Genomic DNA, 17,245 nt, shown 5'->3' on the forward strand with positions numbered 1-17,245 from the left:
ATTGCCTGACTTTTAATGCCTCTTCCTGTCTTGAAGCCTCTCCACATGATTCCCTCCGAAGCCGTGGAGTTTCTCATATGGCACACACTGCTGGAAGCTGGGATCAAACAAGAGCTTTGAAGAACCACTTGCAATGCATGAGTCCCATTGAAATCAACCAGACCTCCTTCTTAGCAGGTGTTTGTGATTATGCTGTTTATAAATGTTGCTGCTTAGATCAAGTGGGCACCGTAACTTTAGGGCTTGGGCATCCCGCTATCGAATTGCCCATTGTTTTTTAAACTCATTGCGGCGACCTGCTAGCATGGCTGTTCCACAGGAGCCGATACCAGAAGAGAACAGAAAGTCTAGGGAGGAATTCAGCGTTGTGCTAAGGCGATTATTCCGTATGTGAAAGCATTTCCACTTGCCAGATGGAATATGATCCCTGTTCCTTCCACCTGCTTGCCGTTCTGGCATTTCTCCTGGCACACACACACCCTGAGCCAATTTCAAGGGAAGGGGGTCCTTGTGCAGGGCTTCTGCTGATGGGACTCAATTGTTGAATCCCAGCCATCGTTTGATAATGTGCAGGTGAGTTTCAAGCCAATCCTATGCCGAATATAATAACTTAGCAGTGTCTTCCTCAACCCCTTGCCCTGCTGATGTTGGTGAACTTCCAGCTCCCATCTGTTCCAGCCAGCATGGCAAGTGGTCAGGAATGGTGAGAGTTGCAGTCCATCAGTGGGGGGCACATGCTGGGGAGAAGCTGCCTTAGTGATCCTTGAGTAAAACCTGGCTGCAGAATAGTGGCACAGGCTGCAAGGGTCTGTACTGCTTTCCTGTCTATATCTTGTTCATTTTAGCAAGATGTTAACATCAGCATATCACTGGTACCTTTCAATGCTAATTTTATTTAACAATGTTTATTGTTGTTTTTTTCTTTTTAAAAGCAACTTTAAGTGGAGCTGGAAGGGCTTATTCAGGTTAATTTTTCTTTTGAGCTGACCTCTCCTTAACAGCAGGATTTTCTGGCTTTACTACCTCAAATGGAAAGAGGTGGGAGTGTTCTGTGCTATTTGCATTTTAAAATTTATGTCTGAACAGCAGTATATTTCTTTGTCTCCTCCTGCGTTGGTTGTTGAGAAATGAAGTTGGTGGTTGTTTTTGTTAGTACAGTGGTACCTCGGTTTAAGAACAGTCCAGTTTAAGAATGATTCGGTTTACAAACTCCGCAAAACCGGAAATAGTGTCCCGGTTTGAGAACTTTACCTCGGTCTAAGAACAGAATCCGAACAGTGGAAGGGCACCGGCGGCAGGAGGCCTCATTAGGGAAAGCGTGCCTCAGTTTAAGAGCTGTTTTGGATTAAGAATGAACTTCCAGAACAGATTAAATTCGTAAACCGAGGTACCACTGTAGTAGTATTTCACAATACAATAAAAGAATGCAGAAAACAATTGCATGTATAACAATGATTAAACAATTACGTATATAAAAACAATTTCAAATCCAATCCAGATACCACCTGGGATAAATATCCCCACTTAAAAGGCTCGTTATAAAAAAGGAAAGTCTTCAACAGGCATCTACAGTAAAAGACAATAGGGACAATAGGGGCATGATTGATATACAATGAGAGAAAATTCAAAAGTGTAGGCCTGATTCTTATATTCTGAAAAATGGACTTCCTGATGAACTATTATCTTCAAGATTCACACTTCTGCAGAGCGTAGCAATCAGCTGTGCATATATTGTATGAGACTAACCATTAGGTATCCTATACCAGCAGCACCTGGAACTTAGCCTGATAGCTAAGTGAGAACCAGTGTAGTTCTTTCAGCAGCAGCAAAATATGATGGCTGCCCTTGTGAGCAGATGAGTTGCTGTCTTTTGCATTAGCTGCAGCCTCTGGATCAACCTCAAGTGCAGCCCCACACAGTGGGGCAATTGCGGTAATTTGGTCTGCAAGGTACCAATACATGGACTACTGTGTTCAGGCCATTCTGGTCCAGAAATAGCTCTAGCTGTCTTCTCTGAGCCACTGGATGCACCCAGTCCTATCTTCTCGGCAAACTTTAATACTCTGATAAGGGGCAAGGGGCAAGGAAACACATGGAAACACAACAGCAGCAGAAGCAGGCAACAAAATCACATGTGGCCAAGAACTCACTCCTTGGTCAGAATTATAGTCCCACTGTGCTGTAGTGCTGTAGCTGATTCATGAAGGTTGGGTTTTTTTTGGGGGGGGGTTGGTAAAATATTATTTCACACATCACCATTCCATCTGAGAACTGTTACAGCTGCTGCACCCCACTGAAATGAAAGGGCAGCTTTTGTGTTGTTATGCACCCCTGTGTTCATGCCCAGGCTCAGTTGCATGGAAGTTTTCAGCCATATTGCATTGCATGGATGGTGCCAGGAGCCTTAACTAGATGGTAATATCTCTACAAGCAGTAATCAGATTCAAGCTGATGCCAACTCAGGTATGTGACCAGTGTTCGAAACTCCAATTGTTCTAGGCGCATTTCGCAACAGGAAATTTCATTAGCATGTGCTAATTTCTGAGCTCTGGGCGCACTACTGCGCCTAAGATTTTAGATTAAAACTGCAGAGTAGACAGAAAGGAGGACCTTTTTCTGCCTTCCCACTTCCAGCTACTCTCTGAAGACTGGAGAAGAGACCCTCTTAAGAATATTAAGGGGATGGGCAGGGGAAGGAGTAGACCATGTGAAAATTAAACATAATATTTTAGCTGCAGTTCATTCATTTTCAGCTTTGTATTCTTGTTATAAAAAAGTGCACCTAGACATTCCATTGTAGAAGTTGCAAGAGAATACAGATCCTGTTGGAATATTGTAAAATTGGGAAGTGTTCCCCATAGAGTGCCAATGTGGTGTAGTGGTTAGAGTGTTGGATTAGGACCCAGGAGACCAGGGTTCAAATCCCCTGCTCAGCCATGAAACACACTGGGTGAGTTGGGCCAGCCACACTCACAGCCTTAGCAAACCTCACAGCGCTGTGCTAAAATGGAGAGGAAGAGATAAGTTTGGCAGATATATAAATGTGACCTTGTTTTGGGAAGGAAGTTCCCTTAATTTCAGACTGCAGCAGCTTGAGGCGCTCATTTACATGTCTCTGAGTTGGGAGAGCGAATAGTTGCAAACTAACATCAGTGACAGAATAAAATAAATATGAGTTCATAAATGAAGAGTCAAGCGTGCGCTGTCTTAGATTATCTAGCATAATTGCTTCAATATCCCCCCCCCCTGTTTTGTCTTTGAAATGTTCCAGAATTGATCAGGAAATGATGGGTTTAAACAGCACATCTCTGCTTCTGGGCAGAAATGTTCTAGAGGCCACACACCGCCTCTTCTTTTTCTTTTTTTAAGTGCCCAAGTTTGTTATTGGAATAAGCAAAGCATGTTTACTAGGTTTGTAAAAGCTCTCTCCGTGCTGGTTTGAATAAAACTCCTCCTAGCAGTACTTTGGATTAACGTAGTTTACAGCAAAATCTCTTGTCACAGGAAAGCTGGTGTGTGCACACAGAGCAATTGGGTAAAATGTTTTCTTGATTTAAGCAGATGCAGGGCACAATTGCTCAGAGGTGCATGCAGTTGAAGCATGCAGTCATAGATCTATTTACCCGAGCAGTATTCAAAATTCATTCTCTTTCTCGTGTCGCTTCTAGTTCACAGTCATACTTCCTGCTAGCCCCACGGGAAGGCCAGCCAATGCTTCTCTCCATTCCTTCAGCCCGTTAACTCTGCTGTCTCAGCTCTTCCCTGCCTCCTGCAGCGGGACAAGGAATCACAAAAATCACGATGCAGGAAAAACCATGAAGCCACCCCCATGCCTCTACATAACTCCATCTTTATTTCAGGCATCAGTATACTTTATTTTGATGTTTAGGTGGTGATATGTTGCAGTGTTAAAAAACCAAATATTGCCCAGCCCTAGCTTAGAAGCCCAGTGTTGCCTCCTTGACTGAGAGCCACACCCCCAGGGTTCTTTTCCCAACACCTGCCACCTAAGATACTTCTAAGTGGAGATGTCAGGATTTAACCCTTTGGGCTTTTGCGTGTAATACGCACATGTCTTCCACTGAGTTATGACCCCTTCTCCATGAGCAGGTGCCAAAGTTTCATCTTTCTAAGACGATGTGCAGATGCTAGCTTCCCCATTTTCCAATTTGATTGTTCCTGGGGTACCCTCAAATGATGGGGATGTAACCATGGCTATTGCTCTTGGGGAAGGGGAAGAATATAATGGAAGAGAGAAAAAAAGACAATTTAGCCTCTATCCTTCCTCTGTTCTAAACGAGGTGCAAGTTCAAGTAGTTTCTCACCCAGGACTTAAGCCTGAGATCATAGAGTCGGGAAGGGTCCCCAAGGGTCATCTAGTCCAACCCCCTACAATGCAGGAATCTCAGCTAAAGCATTCATGACAGATGGCCACCCAAGCTCTGTTTAAAAACCTCCAAGGAAGGAGAGTCCACTGCCTCTCGTTGGAGTCTGTTCCACTGCTGAACAGCTTTTACTATCAGAAATGTATGAGAAATGTTGCCATAATATATATATTTTTAAATGGTTTACCAGTTTATTATCTTCTACTTGCTGTTAAAACAACCAGTTTTTTTCTACCACTTATAAAACACGCCGTGTATCTCTGTCGCGCCAAGAGTACAGCTGCTCGAGACCCCAGGAGGGTGGGGTTGGCACGTGAGATGTAAAATGTTAAACAGTTCTGAAATGTCCGTAACGGTGTGATATTTGCATGTGTTTGCAAGCTATTTTAAATCCCCTTTAAAGATACGCGAAAGCCAGAAACGTGTATCTATTGAATCTGGCTCCTGTTGAAATAGAATCGGGAGTTGGAAGGGCAAATTCTCTAGAACATCCCCAGACATAACAGGTGTTGTTCACCCTCTCGCTAATAACCTTTAGAGATTCCACAACTTCTTAACTAGTCTGACTACCCAGCTGTAAAGATTTTCCAGCTTAGGCTCATGTGATGGCCCCCCAACTGCCCATTGTATTTCAGCAAAGATGAATGTATACTAAAGAAAGTGTTCTTGTTACTTCTGCATCTTGCACATTGTGCTTCTGATAGTAAGCCCAAAATAGCACTTTCCATGCAATGGGGTCACATTTCTGCCACGAGTCGCTAGCACTTCTTTAGATTCTTATCTGTGGAACTGCGTTATTGCCTGTTGATTCCCGTTTTGCATATGTAAATCTGGCCTGTTTCTTCTTTAGGCACCCTTGTATTAACTCGCCGATGTAGGTGTTGAGCAGCTATCAGAATTGCTTAAAAATATAAGCAGTTGATAATTGCCAAATTTAAAAATAATACTGGCAGTGGAACATCTTGCAATGATCAACAGTGGGAGATATGAATCATACACCAATATGAGTAATCTAGAAATAGACCAGTGATACTTCGAATCGAGTCTGTGGCAGCAGATTCGCTTTAAGTGCCGATTCCTGAGTAATTCCATCTTTCAGCTTGTTTTTGTGTGTCTTCATTTACCGTAATCATTACAGGAGTGTCTTTAAATGTGTCTCTGTGTTGCTCGCTTAGCATCATTTACATTCAATATTCTGCTCACGAAGAACACCGATTGTAACTGGAGCAGGATGGTATGAGAATAGGGGCATGAGCCAGAAATTAATGCTTTTTCAGCAGGAAGGATCAGGCAGGTTCACTTCCTCAAATTAATGAAACGATAGTGGTTAGTTTCTTTCTATGGCTTGTATCCAATCTAGCAATAAGTAACAACCCCCTCAACACAAGGATTTCTGCTTATGCAACAGGACTTCTCACTACGCACCCTTTAAAACCGTTTTGGGGGTTCACACAACCCCCCGGAGCAGATTTAGGGGAGGGGGCAGGCCAGGTGGAGGACAGTTCACGCTGCGCAAGAAGAAATCCTTGCGCTGATTGAACACTTACTTAGCGGTCCTTTGGATACAAGCCAATGTATTTTTGACCCAGTGACCTCAGCATATTCCAAGGGCAGGTTTTGAATGTCTGCTTCATATAAGATATCCCCTAAGATCTTAGATTGTCGCTAATAGCGATGCTGCATTCAGGTTGAGATTCTGCATTTCCAAAGATTAAGATTCTGTAGATAGTTCATCCCACTTTCTGGTTCAGGAGCCACCCTTAAAAGAGAATTTTAAGTCTGATATTTAGAGCAGCTTCAACTCAGCACTGTGTCGGATCACATTTGCATGGCACTCTACCCATGAGATAGTCCGCGATTTCCACCAGCTCCTTCTGCAGAGCCCTGTTGTCCTCCTGAAAAGCTGCTCAGAAGGACAGAGGACCGCCAGCACTGGGACTCTAAGGGAAATTGGAAAAATCTAAAAGCTAAACAGTTCTGAAATGTCCATCAGGAGTGAAGCTGTTCAAAGCTGCCCCTGTGTGGTGGTCATAACACACAATGCCAAATGTGTTTGACGTGATCTTCAGAGGACTTCCCTCTGCCATGCATTTTTGCTGACTTTACATTCTCCACTGTGGCATTGCTTAATGGTGTTATGTGGAGTGGTTATTTCTCATGCCGATTTTGCTGCCTTCCACTTTGGGCACTTTGTATAGAAGGGCTGGGTATAAACATGGCTAATGATTTATTTGCCATTTATTTCAAAATCCTGCACAAACAGAGCTTTAGAATGGCGCATGACTTTCCTCCTGGTTATTTCTTTCTTGGCAGATGACAGCATTTCTGCAGCAAGTACGTCCGATGTCCAAGACCGCCTTTCGGCTCTTGAACTCAGAGTGCAGCAACAAGAGGATGAAATCACGGTGCTGAAAGCAGCTTTGGCTGATGTTTTGCGACGCCTTGCCATCTCCGAAGATCATGTCGCATCTGTGAGAAAATCGGCACCAAGCAAAGGTAAGGCAGGCCTCGAGTGGACATGGTTTGGCATTCATTTGGGGGATGTTTATTGATTCAAAAAGAATTTGAGGGCCATGTACAATAGCACGAAGGGAAAAGGAAAGCTAATTCACAGAACACATTTTAATAACAATTATTAAAATATAAAGCAAGAGTAAGGCAAAAAAACCCACCACAAATGAACAAACAAACTAAAAAGCAGACTAAAGCAGCCATCAGTTCTTGTAGAAGATTAGTGAAACTGATTGAGCTTGACCCAATGCACCATAGGAATGTAAAAGGCTGCCTTATACAGAGTCAGACCATTAGTCTATTAGCTCAGTATTGGCAGCAGCTCTTCAGGGAAACATGAGTGCATTTTTATTAATGTTCTTAATTGTTAATCATAGAATTGTAGAGTTGCAAGGGGCCCTGAGGGTCATCTAGTCCAACCCCCTGCAATGCAGTAATCTTAACTGAAGCATCCATGACAGATGACCATCCAACCTCTGCTTAAAAATCTCCAGTGATTCAGAGTCTACCACCTTCCAGCGGAGTCTCTTCCACTGCCAAACAGCTCTTACTGTCAGAAAGTTCTTCCTGATGTTTAGTTGGAATCTCCTTTCTTGTAAGTTGAAGCCATTGATTCGGGTCCTACTCCCCAGAGCAGGAGAAGACAGACTTGTTCTATCCTCCATATGACAGCCCTTGAGATATTTGAAGATAGCTATCATATTTCTTCTCAGTTTCCTATTTTCCATGCTAAATGTACCTAACTCCTTCTATTGTTCCTCACATGGCTTGGTTTCCAGATTCTTGATCATCTGGGTTGCCCTCCTGCACACATTCCACCTTGTCAATATCCTTTTTAAATTGTGGTGGCCAGAATTGGACACAGTACCCCAGATGTGGTCTGACCAAGCCATAATAGAGCGATACTGTGACTTACCTTGACCTGGACACTAGACTAGCATTAGTTTTGTTTGCTGCTGCATTACACCATTGACTCATTTTAAGCTTGTAGTCTGCTAAGATCCCGAGATCCTTTTCACGTGTACTAATTGGCAAGCCAGGTGTCCCCCTGGCTTGTTATCTCGCTGTTGGTATAGCAGTCACTTAGAATTAACATAGGTAGGGTTGATAGGTCCTTTCCCCAAAGTGCTTACTTAGAGTAGGCTCACTGAATTAACTGGGTCTACTCTGAGTATGAGTAACATTGAATAGCATCCTAAGTTCATTGGCTAGACTATGTCTTAGAATCTTCTGTAATTCACCGAAATTCTGTGGCAGCTTGCCAGCAGGTTCTTCACAGACAAGTTGGCATGGATGTTCCCTCAAGGCAGAAACTCAGAAAACCACAGACGCGCTTTCTCTAACACAACCTGGTGCCCTCCAGATGTTTAGAACTGCAGTTCACATCAGCCCCAGCCAGTATGGCTGCACTGGCTGGACCTGCTCACAGTTGTAGTCCAGAACATTTGGAGACCACCAGACTGGAGAAGTCTGCTCTAAGAACTAGTTTGTGAGATGTTTTTCAACATGATACTGCTGAAAATGTATGAAGCTGCTCTCTATCTGGACAGAATATTTGTCCATCTGTCTCAGTATTGTCTATTGTGACTGTTGGTGGCTCTCTAGAGTCTCATAGAGGAATCTTTCCTAGCCTACCTGGAGATTTTGTGAGCTTTTACATTCAGGGCATGTACTCTACTGCTGAGTTGTGTGCCTTCCTAATAAAAATATGAGAAAAGCTAGCTCTAGCAATGAAGAAAACAAAGTGTGTGTGTTGGGGGGTGAGGAGAATTTTAGAAGCACCTGTAAAATGCAATTTGCAGATTTTTTTAAAACAAACAAACAAACAAACAGTAATTTTCTTTTGCAATCTAGCCACAAAGCAGCTACTTCACCTGCATACTATAATATTAGCAATGGCAAGAATTGCCATGCTGCATTGTTAGAAGTTTTTATTGGCCGTATTCCACAGTAAGTGTCTATTGTCATTTGTGGATGCAGTTAATAACTTTTCCCAGAAATGGTTTAGCAGCACCAAGAAAGCCATACCACAGAGGTAGGTGCTAGTTCCTCATTACTTGCTAATTTGGGTCATGCATCTGGCTCTACTGACAGGATATGAAGGAAATACTTGCCAGCAAATAATCAAATGCATATTCGGGCATGGTACAAAACATCACCATCGTAGCACTAAGTCTGCTTCCTGTAGGTATTTGTTCTCCCCTCCCCATAAAATAAAAAAATGAGCAATATTTATTCAGTCCAATACGAATGAAAATATTAAAGCTATTGGAACTTTTCAGTAGTTTTGATACATAAAATGGGGTAGATTCACAATACCTCCAGAGCACATGTCCGCACTTAACTTGAGAAAAGCTAATATAGGGAACTCCTTGCCACAAGCAAAACTCTACAGTAAATATGTTAGCAATCTCCAAAGATAAATTAAATATCAGTAAAAAAAAAAAATGTTAGTAATTCCCAGGTGATAGCGCCAAACTCTTGACTCCCATCTGCCACCATTTTGTTACTAGTGTGCTTCAGTTAATTTCTATCTTTCTCAGGTGGGTCCTGGGGGCAGAAAGTTTGAGAAACCCCGATACAGTGGACGCTTGGGAGCGTGATGCGATTTGGCGCTTCTGGTCATGCGCAAAGCGCGAGCGCCGAAACCCGGAAGTAACCTGTTCCGGTACTTCCGGGTTCGACGCGTTCGTACAGTGGTGCCTCGCTAGACGAAAAACTCGCTAGACGAACGGCATTCGCTAGTGGAAGGCTGCCCCGCAAGACGAAAATGTCAATGGGGCTACCTCGCGAAAACCTCCGCTCTGCATTGCCGCTTCGCTAGACGAAAAATTCGCTCTACAAAGACACTCGTAGAACGAATTATTTTCGTCTAGCGGGGCACCACTGTATTGTGAAAACGCGCAACCCTCAGCGAGCGCATCCCGAGGAATGACTGTATAAGCCACATCTTGTATGCTTGTGCATCATTCATCAGTAGGAGGACAGCTGATATTTCATCTGTAACTCATGGGACATACATGCCACAGTTTAATATATGTACTATAATTTGTGCATTGGCTGATACACCACCCACATAGCCTAGTGAACTGATCAACAGATCCACTGGAAACAGTTTGGCACCTGAGAGCTCCAGGTGAACTTTATTATGCTAAAAGCTTGTAACTTTTATATTAAAAAACCACCCAGGTCTTGTTGGCTCTCTGTAGGCCCCCTCCTGGCCAGGCACTCTTCTTTGAAACCTATGGAAGGGTGTCTTGATATCTTAGGGGCTTTCTGGCCCATACAGGAAGCTCAGAAGTATTGTAGACTGGCAAAAAAAAGGTTAAACATGAACACTTTAAGGTAAGAGCAAGAAGAATAGAGAAACCCTGTCGAATCCTGTTTCCTGGTTTCCCACAGGCACCTGAGGGACCACTGTGAGAACAGGATGCAATACTAGATGGGCCATTGGCCTGATCCAGCAGGGTCTTTTTTATGATTCCAGGAACCCCTCCCTGAAAACTTTTCACTGTTGTTCTGCCCTCCTGTCCTCACAAAAGTGGGAGTAAGGGAAACAGCCCTCCATTCACAGTTTCATAAATGTGTGGGTTTTGCCACAGCATTATTTAAGGTATCTCTGTTGATCAAGGATTTAATCTATTGTGGGGGGGGGGAGAGTGTTTATTTAAAAGTACTTTGCATCTAGTTTTAAAAAGGCCAAACAGAATGAATATAATGAGTTGGCTGAAGGCCAACTCATGTGTTTCCTGCTTGGCAGGGGGTTGGACTGGATGGCCCTTGTGGTCTCTTCCAACTCTATCATTCTATGATTCTAAGGCTGTAATCCCACCCAGAAAATGCTTTTGATGAAGTAAGATGATATCATAAGAGGATCCATGACAAGTACATGAAGCAAGATGGCATTTATAAAAGCAAAATTTGTTGTTTTAAGAGCCATTAGCAGCATTCCAATGCCTTTTGTTATTGGCAGCAGCTACACAGAAATTCTTATTCCATAGTAGAAAAGCATAATAAATGTTTGGGCCATTAATTACAGGAGCAGCAGGCTGTTTCAAGGTTAAGAATTAGGTGGGTAGCATGAAGCAATCTTGTAATCTTGTGTGGAAAGCACATTCAGCATTGTGGGCCACAATTAAAATACATAACATACACAAGGCTGAATGCTTCTTGGGTGTTTTAAAATGTAATTGTCTTTACATGAATGCCTTTCTTGCAAAGCCACTCATGTGTTCTTCATGTTACAGTATATTCATTCTGCATATGGTCCTTGTGCTGGCACAAGAGCTCAGTTCAGATGTCACACCAAGCCATGGTTTACATGAACCATAATTTAGAACCCAAACCGTGATTTGTATTTCCAAATTATAAGACAAACCAGAGTTTTGAACTGTGTGTCTGTTTTGGCTTTCCGTCTGCTCAGCTCTTCTGCCTGCAGAAGCAGCTGTACCATAGAGACATAATTATGGCTGTGTCTACAGTTTGTCAGTTCAGATGTCAGTCATGGCAACCATACTTAAGATTCCTTTGCCATGGCTTGGCATGATGCCCAAAGGAGCAAAAAAAAAGAAAAGAAAAAAAGAGAAGACAGGTTTTTATCTCAGACTGCTTTAAAAACCAGCCATGCTATTTGGCTGATTGGAAGAAATATAATTCCTGTGGCCAGCGATACTCATGGCAAGCCTTCAGGGGGGGAAAGAGTTCAAGAGAGAACTGACAATTCTGTTTCTATTAGATCCATAAAAAGCAGATGGGGTTTTTCTGAAAGTCTCCATAAAAGAAAATTTTTATCTTCTGCAGCATCAATGCAGGAAAAAAAAATATTTCTGGAAGCAAGCACATTTTAATTTATCCAAATGCCATTGTGAATTTTGGGTCATCTTATGTAGAAACGATATTTATTTGAAGAAAACTAGAGAAAACTGAATGGATTCAAAATTGATAATACCCTCTCCCACCCCCCCATCCCCACTCCACCCAGGAGAACACTTATAAACAGAAAAGGTCAATTCAGTTATTGGTGTAGATTTTACAGTACTGTACCTAAACAAAATAGGGTGCAGATACTGTGACCAGGAAAGATACTTGAAGATTCCGAATCAGCTGTTATTACTTGCACATTATCGATGGAAACCATTTCAGCCACTGTGCATTTACTCTGAAAATATATATTAAAAAATTGGAAGCAGAAATCTTGCAACAGAGCATTAAATTGGAGAGGAGGGAAGCTTCCATAAAACTGTCTGGCAAATCACAGAAGTTGGTCTAGGTCCAGCAATATTTCAAAGTGATTCATGCATGATTAGCCAGTTACCCAAGTCCAGTTTGGGGAATCTTGGTGGCCTGGCCATGGTTCAAGCTACCATCGTGGCTGGGTGTATTGTCTAGAGGCTAGACCAGTCATTTACCTCATTGATTGAACATTGCAAGGGCAACAGAGGGCCCTTTAAACTCTTTGGATTGGCTGTACAGCCCAAGGTAATCTGCAGGTACTCCATGCGGTTACCTACAATGCCCACTTCTCTCTTGTCAGTTGGAAGGTACATCAATTATGGTCAATTTCACATGTACAAACATCACATTTCTGAATGTCAGTAACTAAATTGCCTTTCCCCAGTCTGGTGATCTCAATATGTTGCAAGACTCTAACTCCCATCAGTCCCTGTCAGCATGGCAATGGTCAAAGGTTATAGGGATTGTAGTCCCAACAACACCTGGAGGCACCAGGTTGGTGATGGGTGGATTTTTATTCAGCACATTGTGTTTCACTGCATCAACAGTTGCACAGCCTTGTTCGTTCTACAAGTTTCCTAAGGATGCAGAAATCTGCATATGTAAACCAGAAACCTACAGTTCCCGTTTCCTTTCTTCCCTTTTATCGGTTGCCTTAAAATGGATGTGTATGCATTCTGTGAAGTACTAAACTGGAATGTTGGGATGAACAAACAAATATGGAAGGAACAAAGTGCTAAGTTCAGTTTTATTTCCTCATTCACACTGAAGGATTGTTTCATCATATGTTGAAGACTCAAAGTCTGTATCTTTAGGGGTGATTTTTTTCAGTACTGAGTGTTGTCTTGGTTTGTTATGCTGAAATAATTTTAATTAATCTGTATTCACCCTCTGTTTGTTTAAGGACATTTTGTCTTCCGTGTCCTTATCAAATCCGATGACTTTTCAGTTCCACCTGCATGCAGTTGACATCCAGGTCTACCCCTGTCTCTTTCACTACCCCAAAATATCCCCCTCACCCCAGTTCTACATCTCTGGTATTTCTGCTTTGTTGCTCTGTTGTTGTCTCAAACACAGTCTGTGCAAGACTGAGCTTCCCTTAGTTTCTCCCAAGCCTTCCTCTCCTGTGCATATTCTTTATCAATTCCTTGGCATCCACCCTGTGGAACAAGCAGAAAGCCTTGACTTTAGCTTTGATTGCTTTCTCTCTCTTGCTTCCATTACCCATATCCAGTCTGTTGCCAAAACGTGTAGCTTCTTCCTTTTACAGCACTGCTAAAATAGGGCCCTTTTTCTCAGTCAGGGCCGTCTCATCCATAGGGGCTAGTGGTGCGGCGCGCCAGGGCGCCGTCTCCTGTAGGTTCGCCCCCGCAAGCCCACCGGCATACCGGGCGCCCCCCTCCCCAACCCGCCCCCACCCCCACGGGCGGGCTGGCAGGTGGGCACTCACGCGCCGGGAGCGCAGCCGCTGCCGCCCATGCCACTCCCAGGCGGGCTGCGAGCTGGCCGCCCTCGCCTCCCGTCCCAGGAGCACTGGAAGGGCGCACAGAGCCCCGCGCCGCTCCAGCGCCACGCCCCTCATCCCCCGCTATCCCACCCCCCTCCCGAGGGGCAGCAAGCGCGGGAGGCGGTGGAGAGGCGGCACGCCGGGGGCGCTGGAGGGATCGCCGCGCCACAGCGGCCGATCTCCCTAAGACGGCCCTGTTCTCAGTCACCTCAGCAAAAACTCCGGCTTCCTAGCACCTAGACTGCAGTAATCTTTTCCTTTCCTTGTTATTCTCTTTCCTTCTTTCATCTTGGTCCCTCCCCTTCTATCCAGCGCTGTCCTGCAAAAACCAGTTTGCAGAGACCTCTCTTTTTTCTTTGATCATACAACACACTGTCTTAAATGCCTTCACTGGATTTCTGTCATCTCCTGGATCCAGCACAATCCCCCATCTCCTTGCCTCCAGAGTTCTCCATGGTCTTGACCCCAGTCTCTCAGCCCTTGCATCCCAATATATCGCTGCACCTGAGCTTCTCTCCTCCAGTTCTACCATCCTCCAGTGGCTGAGGATCTCTTTCATCGGCCTTAAGGCTTCGTACTTTTCTTTCTTGTTGCCTGTACGCTTGGAGCTGTCTCCCAGAACACCTGTCTTGCTTTCTTCACATTTTCCACGAAGACCTAATGTGTAACTGAGCTTGCAAATAAGCCTAAGTAAGTGTAATTGAAATACATTGCCATCAATGTGCAGATGACATGCATCTCTGTTACTCCTTTTCATCTATGTCAGGCAAGCGAAGTGTCTTGGAAGAGGGCAAGGAGCTGAATGAGTGCTAATAATTTGAAGCTTATTCCAGACAAAACAGGTGCTCCTGGTTAGAAGAGAGGCGGATTCTGAAATTGTTTTGGGATGACTTTTAATGGATAAAACTAATTAGCGCAAGGATTTCTGTCTGTGCAATGGGACTTCCACTCTTTGTCCTGTCCCATCCCCCCTCTGTTCTGGGGAGGAGAGGAAGTCCTGTTGCACAGACAGAAGTCCTTGTGCTTAACTTCTTTAGACACAACCCTTTGTTTTGGATGGGGTGTTAATCCCCTTGAAAAATCAAGTTTATAATCTGGAGATGATCCTGGATTTGGGGTGCCTTTTAGTGTTCTAAATTCGCAATTAGATTAAAACCACAATGTGATCTCTTAATAGGTATTTAAGAGCTAGTGTGCTGTAGCAGTTAGACTGTTGGAACAGGAGCTGGGAGATCATGGTTCGAATCCCCACTCGTTCTTGAAATTTACTGGGGGCCTTGGACCAGTCACTATCTCTCAGCCTAACCTACCTCACAGGGTTGCTGTGAGGATAAAATGAGGAGAAGGAGAACTGTGTACGCCCCCCTTGAGCTTCTTGGAGAGGAGGCAGGATATAAATGAAATAAACGATTTTTAACTCCTACCTTCCACAGGTGTACTTTTTTGTAGTATTTTTTTTATGAAGAAATTATTTACACATGGTAGGTTCCTACAGTATATATCCCTACCAGCAGAGGTTCATGCAGGTATGTATTACACAGTGGGACAAACAGAGAGGAAGATCAACAGCGTCTCTTGTTCTTGCTAGGATGTTTTACCTTCTGGAAAGTCTCGGAATGTCAGTATTTCATGACTTTTCCCTTCACACCACAAAATGTTGGCACTTCCATAGTATGCCAGAAAACGACAACCTGAAAGCAGCGGAGGAGAAGGAGGAGGAAGGTATACTCTAGCGCTTGTGGCTGCCAACGAGATAGATTGCACCACAGCTGGTGTCTGGGAAATGCATTAGGACCTCATAGGGTGTCAAAATATATGTAACATAAGACTGCAGGCCCAGAGTGCAAAGACATGTCCACAGCACACACAATGGCACTAGTTAGAGACTGCTTGGATTAAGCCTGCATTTGAAGGGCAAGATGAAGGCTGCTGCGCCCCCTCTGAAAAAGCTGCTTCCAGGCTGAAAGCCTAGCGTAATGCATCTGACCCCCAGAGGAAGATAAATGGACCATGTCCTCTTGCTCAATGTGGAGGCAAAGAGCTGAGAGTTGGCTTAGATGGAATCTCTAATGGCGAAAAATTCTTTGCACTCCGTGTGTGCGGAGAATAGGAGAGTATAAGAATGTGATATGTTATCTGTCTCCCACGTAAGTTTCTGGAGATGCAAATGTGTGTCACAGCTGGATGGAATTGTCTTACAGGAGAAGTACAGCCAGGGTTCATTTTACATTTGAATGAATGTACAACTTTTGCAGCAACTTTGAAACTGGATGGCTCCCCCCCCTTCTTTTCTTTCTTTCTTTCTTTCTTTAGAGGATTTCCTGTAATATCAGCTAGAAACAGAATCTTTACATGTTGATTTGGGGAATTTGTTGACAAATAACCAAAGCCCTTTTTGAGTAAAGATCTATGGTGCAGATTTACCCCCTGCAAATTGTGGTTTCTGTTGTTCAATTTCCTTTCTTTATGTGCTTTAACATTGACTTATCAGTACAAAGGCTATTGTTGTTCAGTCGTTCAGTCGTGTCCGACTCTTCGTGACCCCATGGACCAGAGCACGCCAGGCACACCTATCTTTCACTGCCTCCCGCAGTTTGGCCAAACTCATGCTAGTCGCTTCGAGAACACTGTCCAACCATCTCATCCTCTGTCGTCCCCTTCTCCTTGTGCCCTCCATCTATACCAATGGTTAATTCTAACCAGTGTTTTCATTCTTAACCAGGGTGTGTACCCTGGTTTCAGATAACGATAGAACTTATTCAAAGTTTACAAGGGAAGAAACTGAGGAGTCTTGAACCTACCCCCTCACCCTTGTGGGGAACCCCTGGTTGTCTTTGAGTTTAATTATTTTCTAAACAGTCACTCAGAATTAGTATTTTGCTAGCATTTAAATTGATGAGAGAGAAAGGATTTTGCACAGATTTTTGGAAACTCCCCAGTATTTTCTAAAGAATTCAGCAAAGAATGCACAGGGAGGTTTTATGCATGCATTTCTTGATTGGACCTGTGTTGGATTTGAGAAGCTGGTTAAAGCCACTCATTGCAAATGGATCTTGCCATGGAGGAACATTTATTTTATTCTTAACTGCTCCTAGATGCTAGAGGTCGGTAGCCATTTAGGTGGCTTCAGAGATACCCCCAGAAGCAATGGGTTGGAGTGCTTCTCTTTGGATTTCTTTTGTAATGTAATGGAGAGATAAGTAGATACCAGATGCTTTGAACACTGCCCAGAAAGTATGAAAAGCGGAAGCGCTTCTCATTCACACTTACTCACAGCTGCCGTTTCTATTTTAATGTAGAAGAGCCTACATTTCTTTCCCTCTTGAAGAAATTATTTATGAACGTAATAAAAAATTCCTCTGACAATATTTTTCAGTGAGTATGAATTATGAGTAAAATAATGGACATCTGATTAAATGTGAAAGCTGCTTCGTTTTTTGCTTTTAACAATCATTCATAGGAGCCTTTGGATGAGTTTTGCATTAACACACATATAGAGGCCATCAAGTTCAGATAGGGAGTTGGGAGTGGGGAGATGATATGAAACAGACCAGTTAATCAACAGTTTATGTGCCTACAAAATTGAGTGTTTTGAAGTATGTCACAAAGA

The 17,245-nt window shown here is 43.5% G+C and overlaps 1 protein-coding gene across 7 annotated transcripts in view; it reads left to right on the forward strand.

Annotated features, from left to right (window-relative positions):
* EML4 (EMAP like 4) overlaps positions 1–17,245 on the forward strand; it is a 163,637-nt gene that overhangs the window by 82,741 nt on the left and 63,651 nt on the right. For all 7 annotated transcript variants that reach the window (XM_033144859.1, XM_033144856.1, XM_033144860.1 and 4 more), the window contains exon 2: positions 6,699–6,881. In XM_033144859.1, the coding sequence (XP_033000750.1) occupies positions 6,699–6,881 (183 nt within the window). The remainder of the gene's footprint in view (positions 1–6,698; positions 6,882–17,245) is intronic.

Source organism: Lacerta agilis, chromosome 3, assembly GCF_009819535.1.
Source record: "Lacerta agilis isolate rLacAgi1 chromosome 3, rLacAgi1.pri, whole genome shotgun sequence".
Lineage (NCBI taxonomy): Eukaryota > Metazoa > Chordata > Lepidosauria > Squamata > Lacertidae > Lacerta > Lacerta agilis.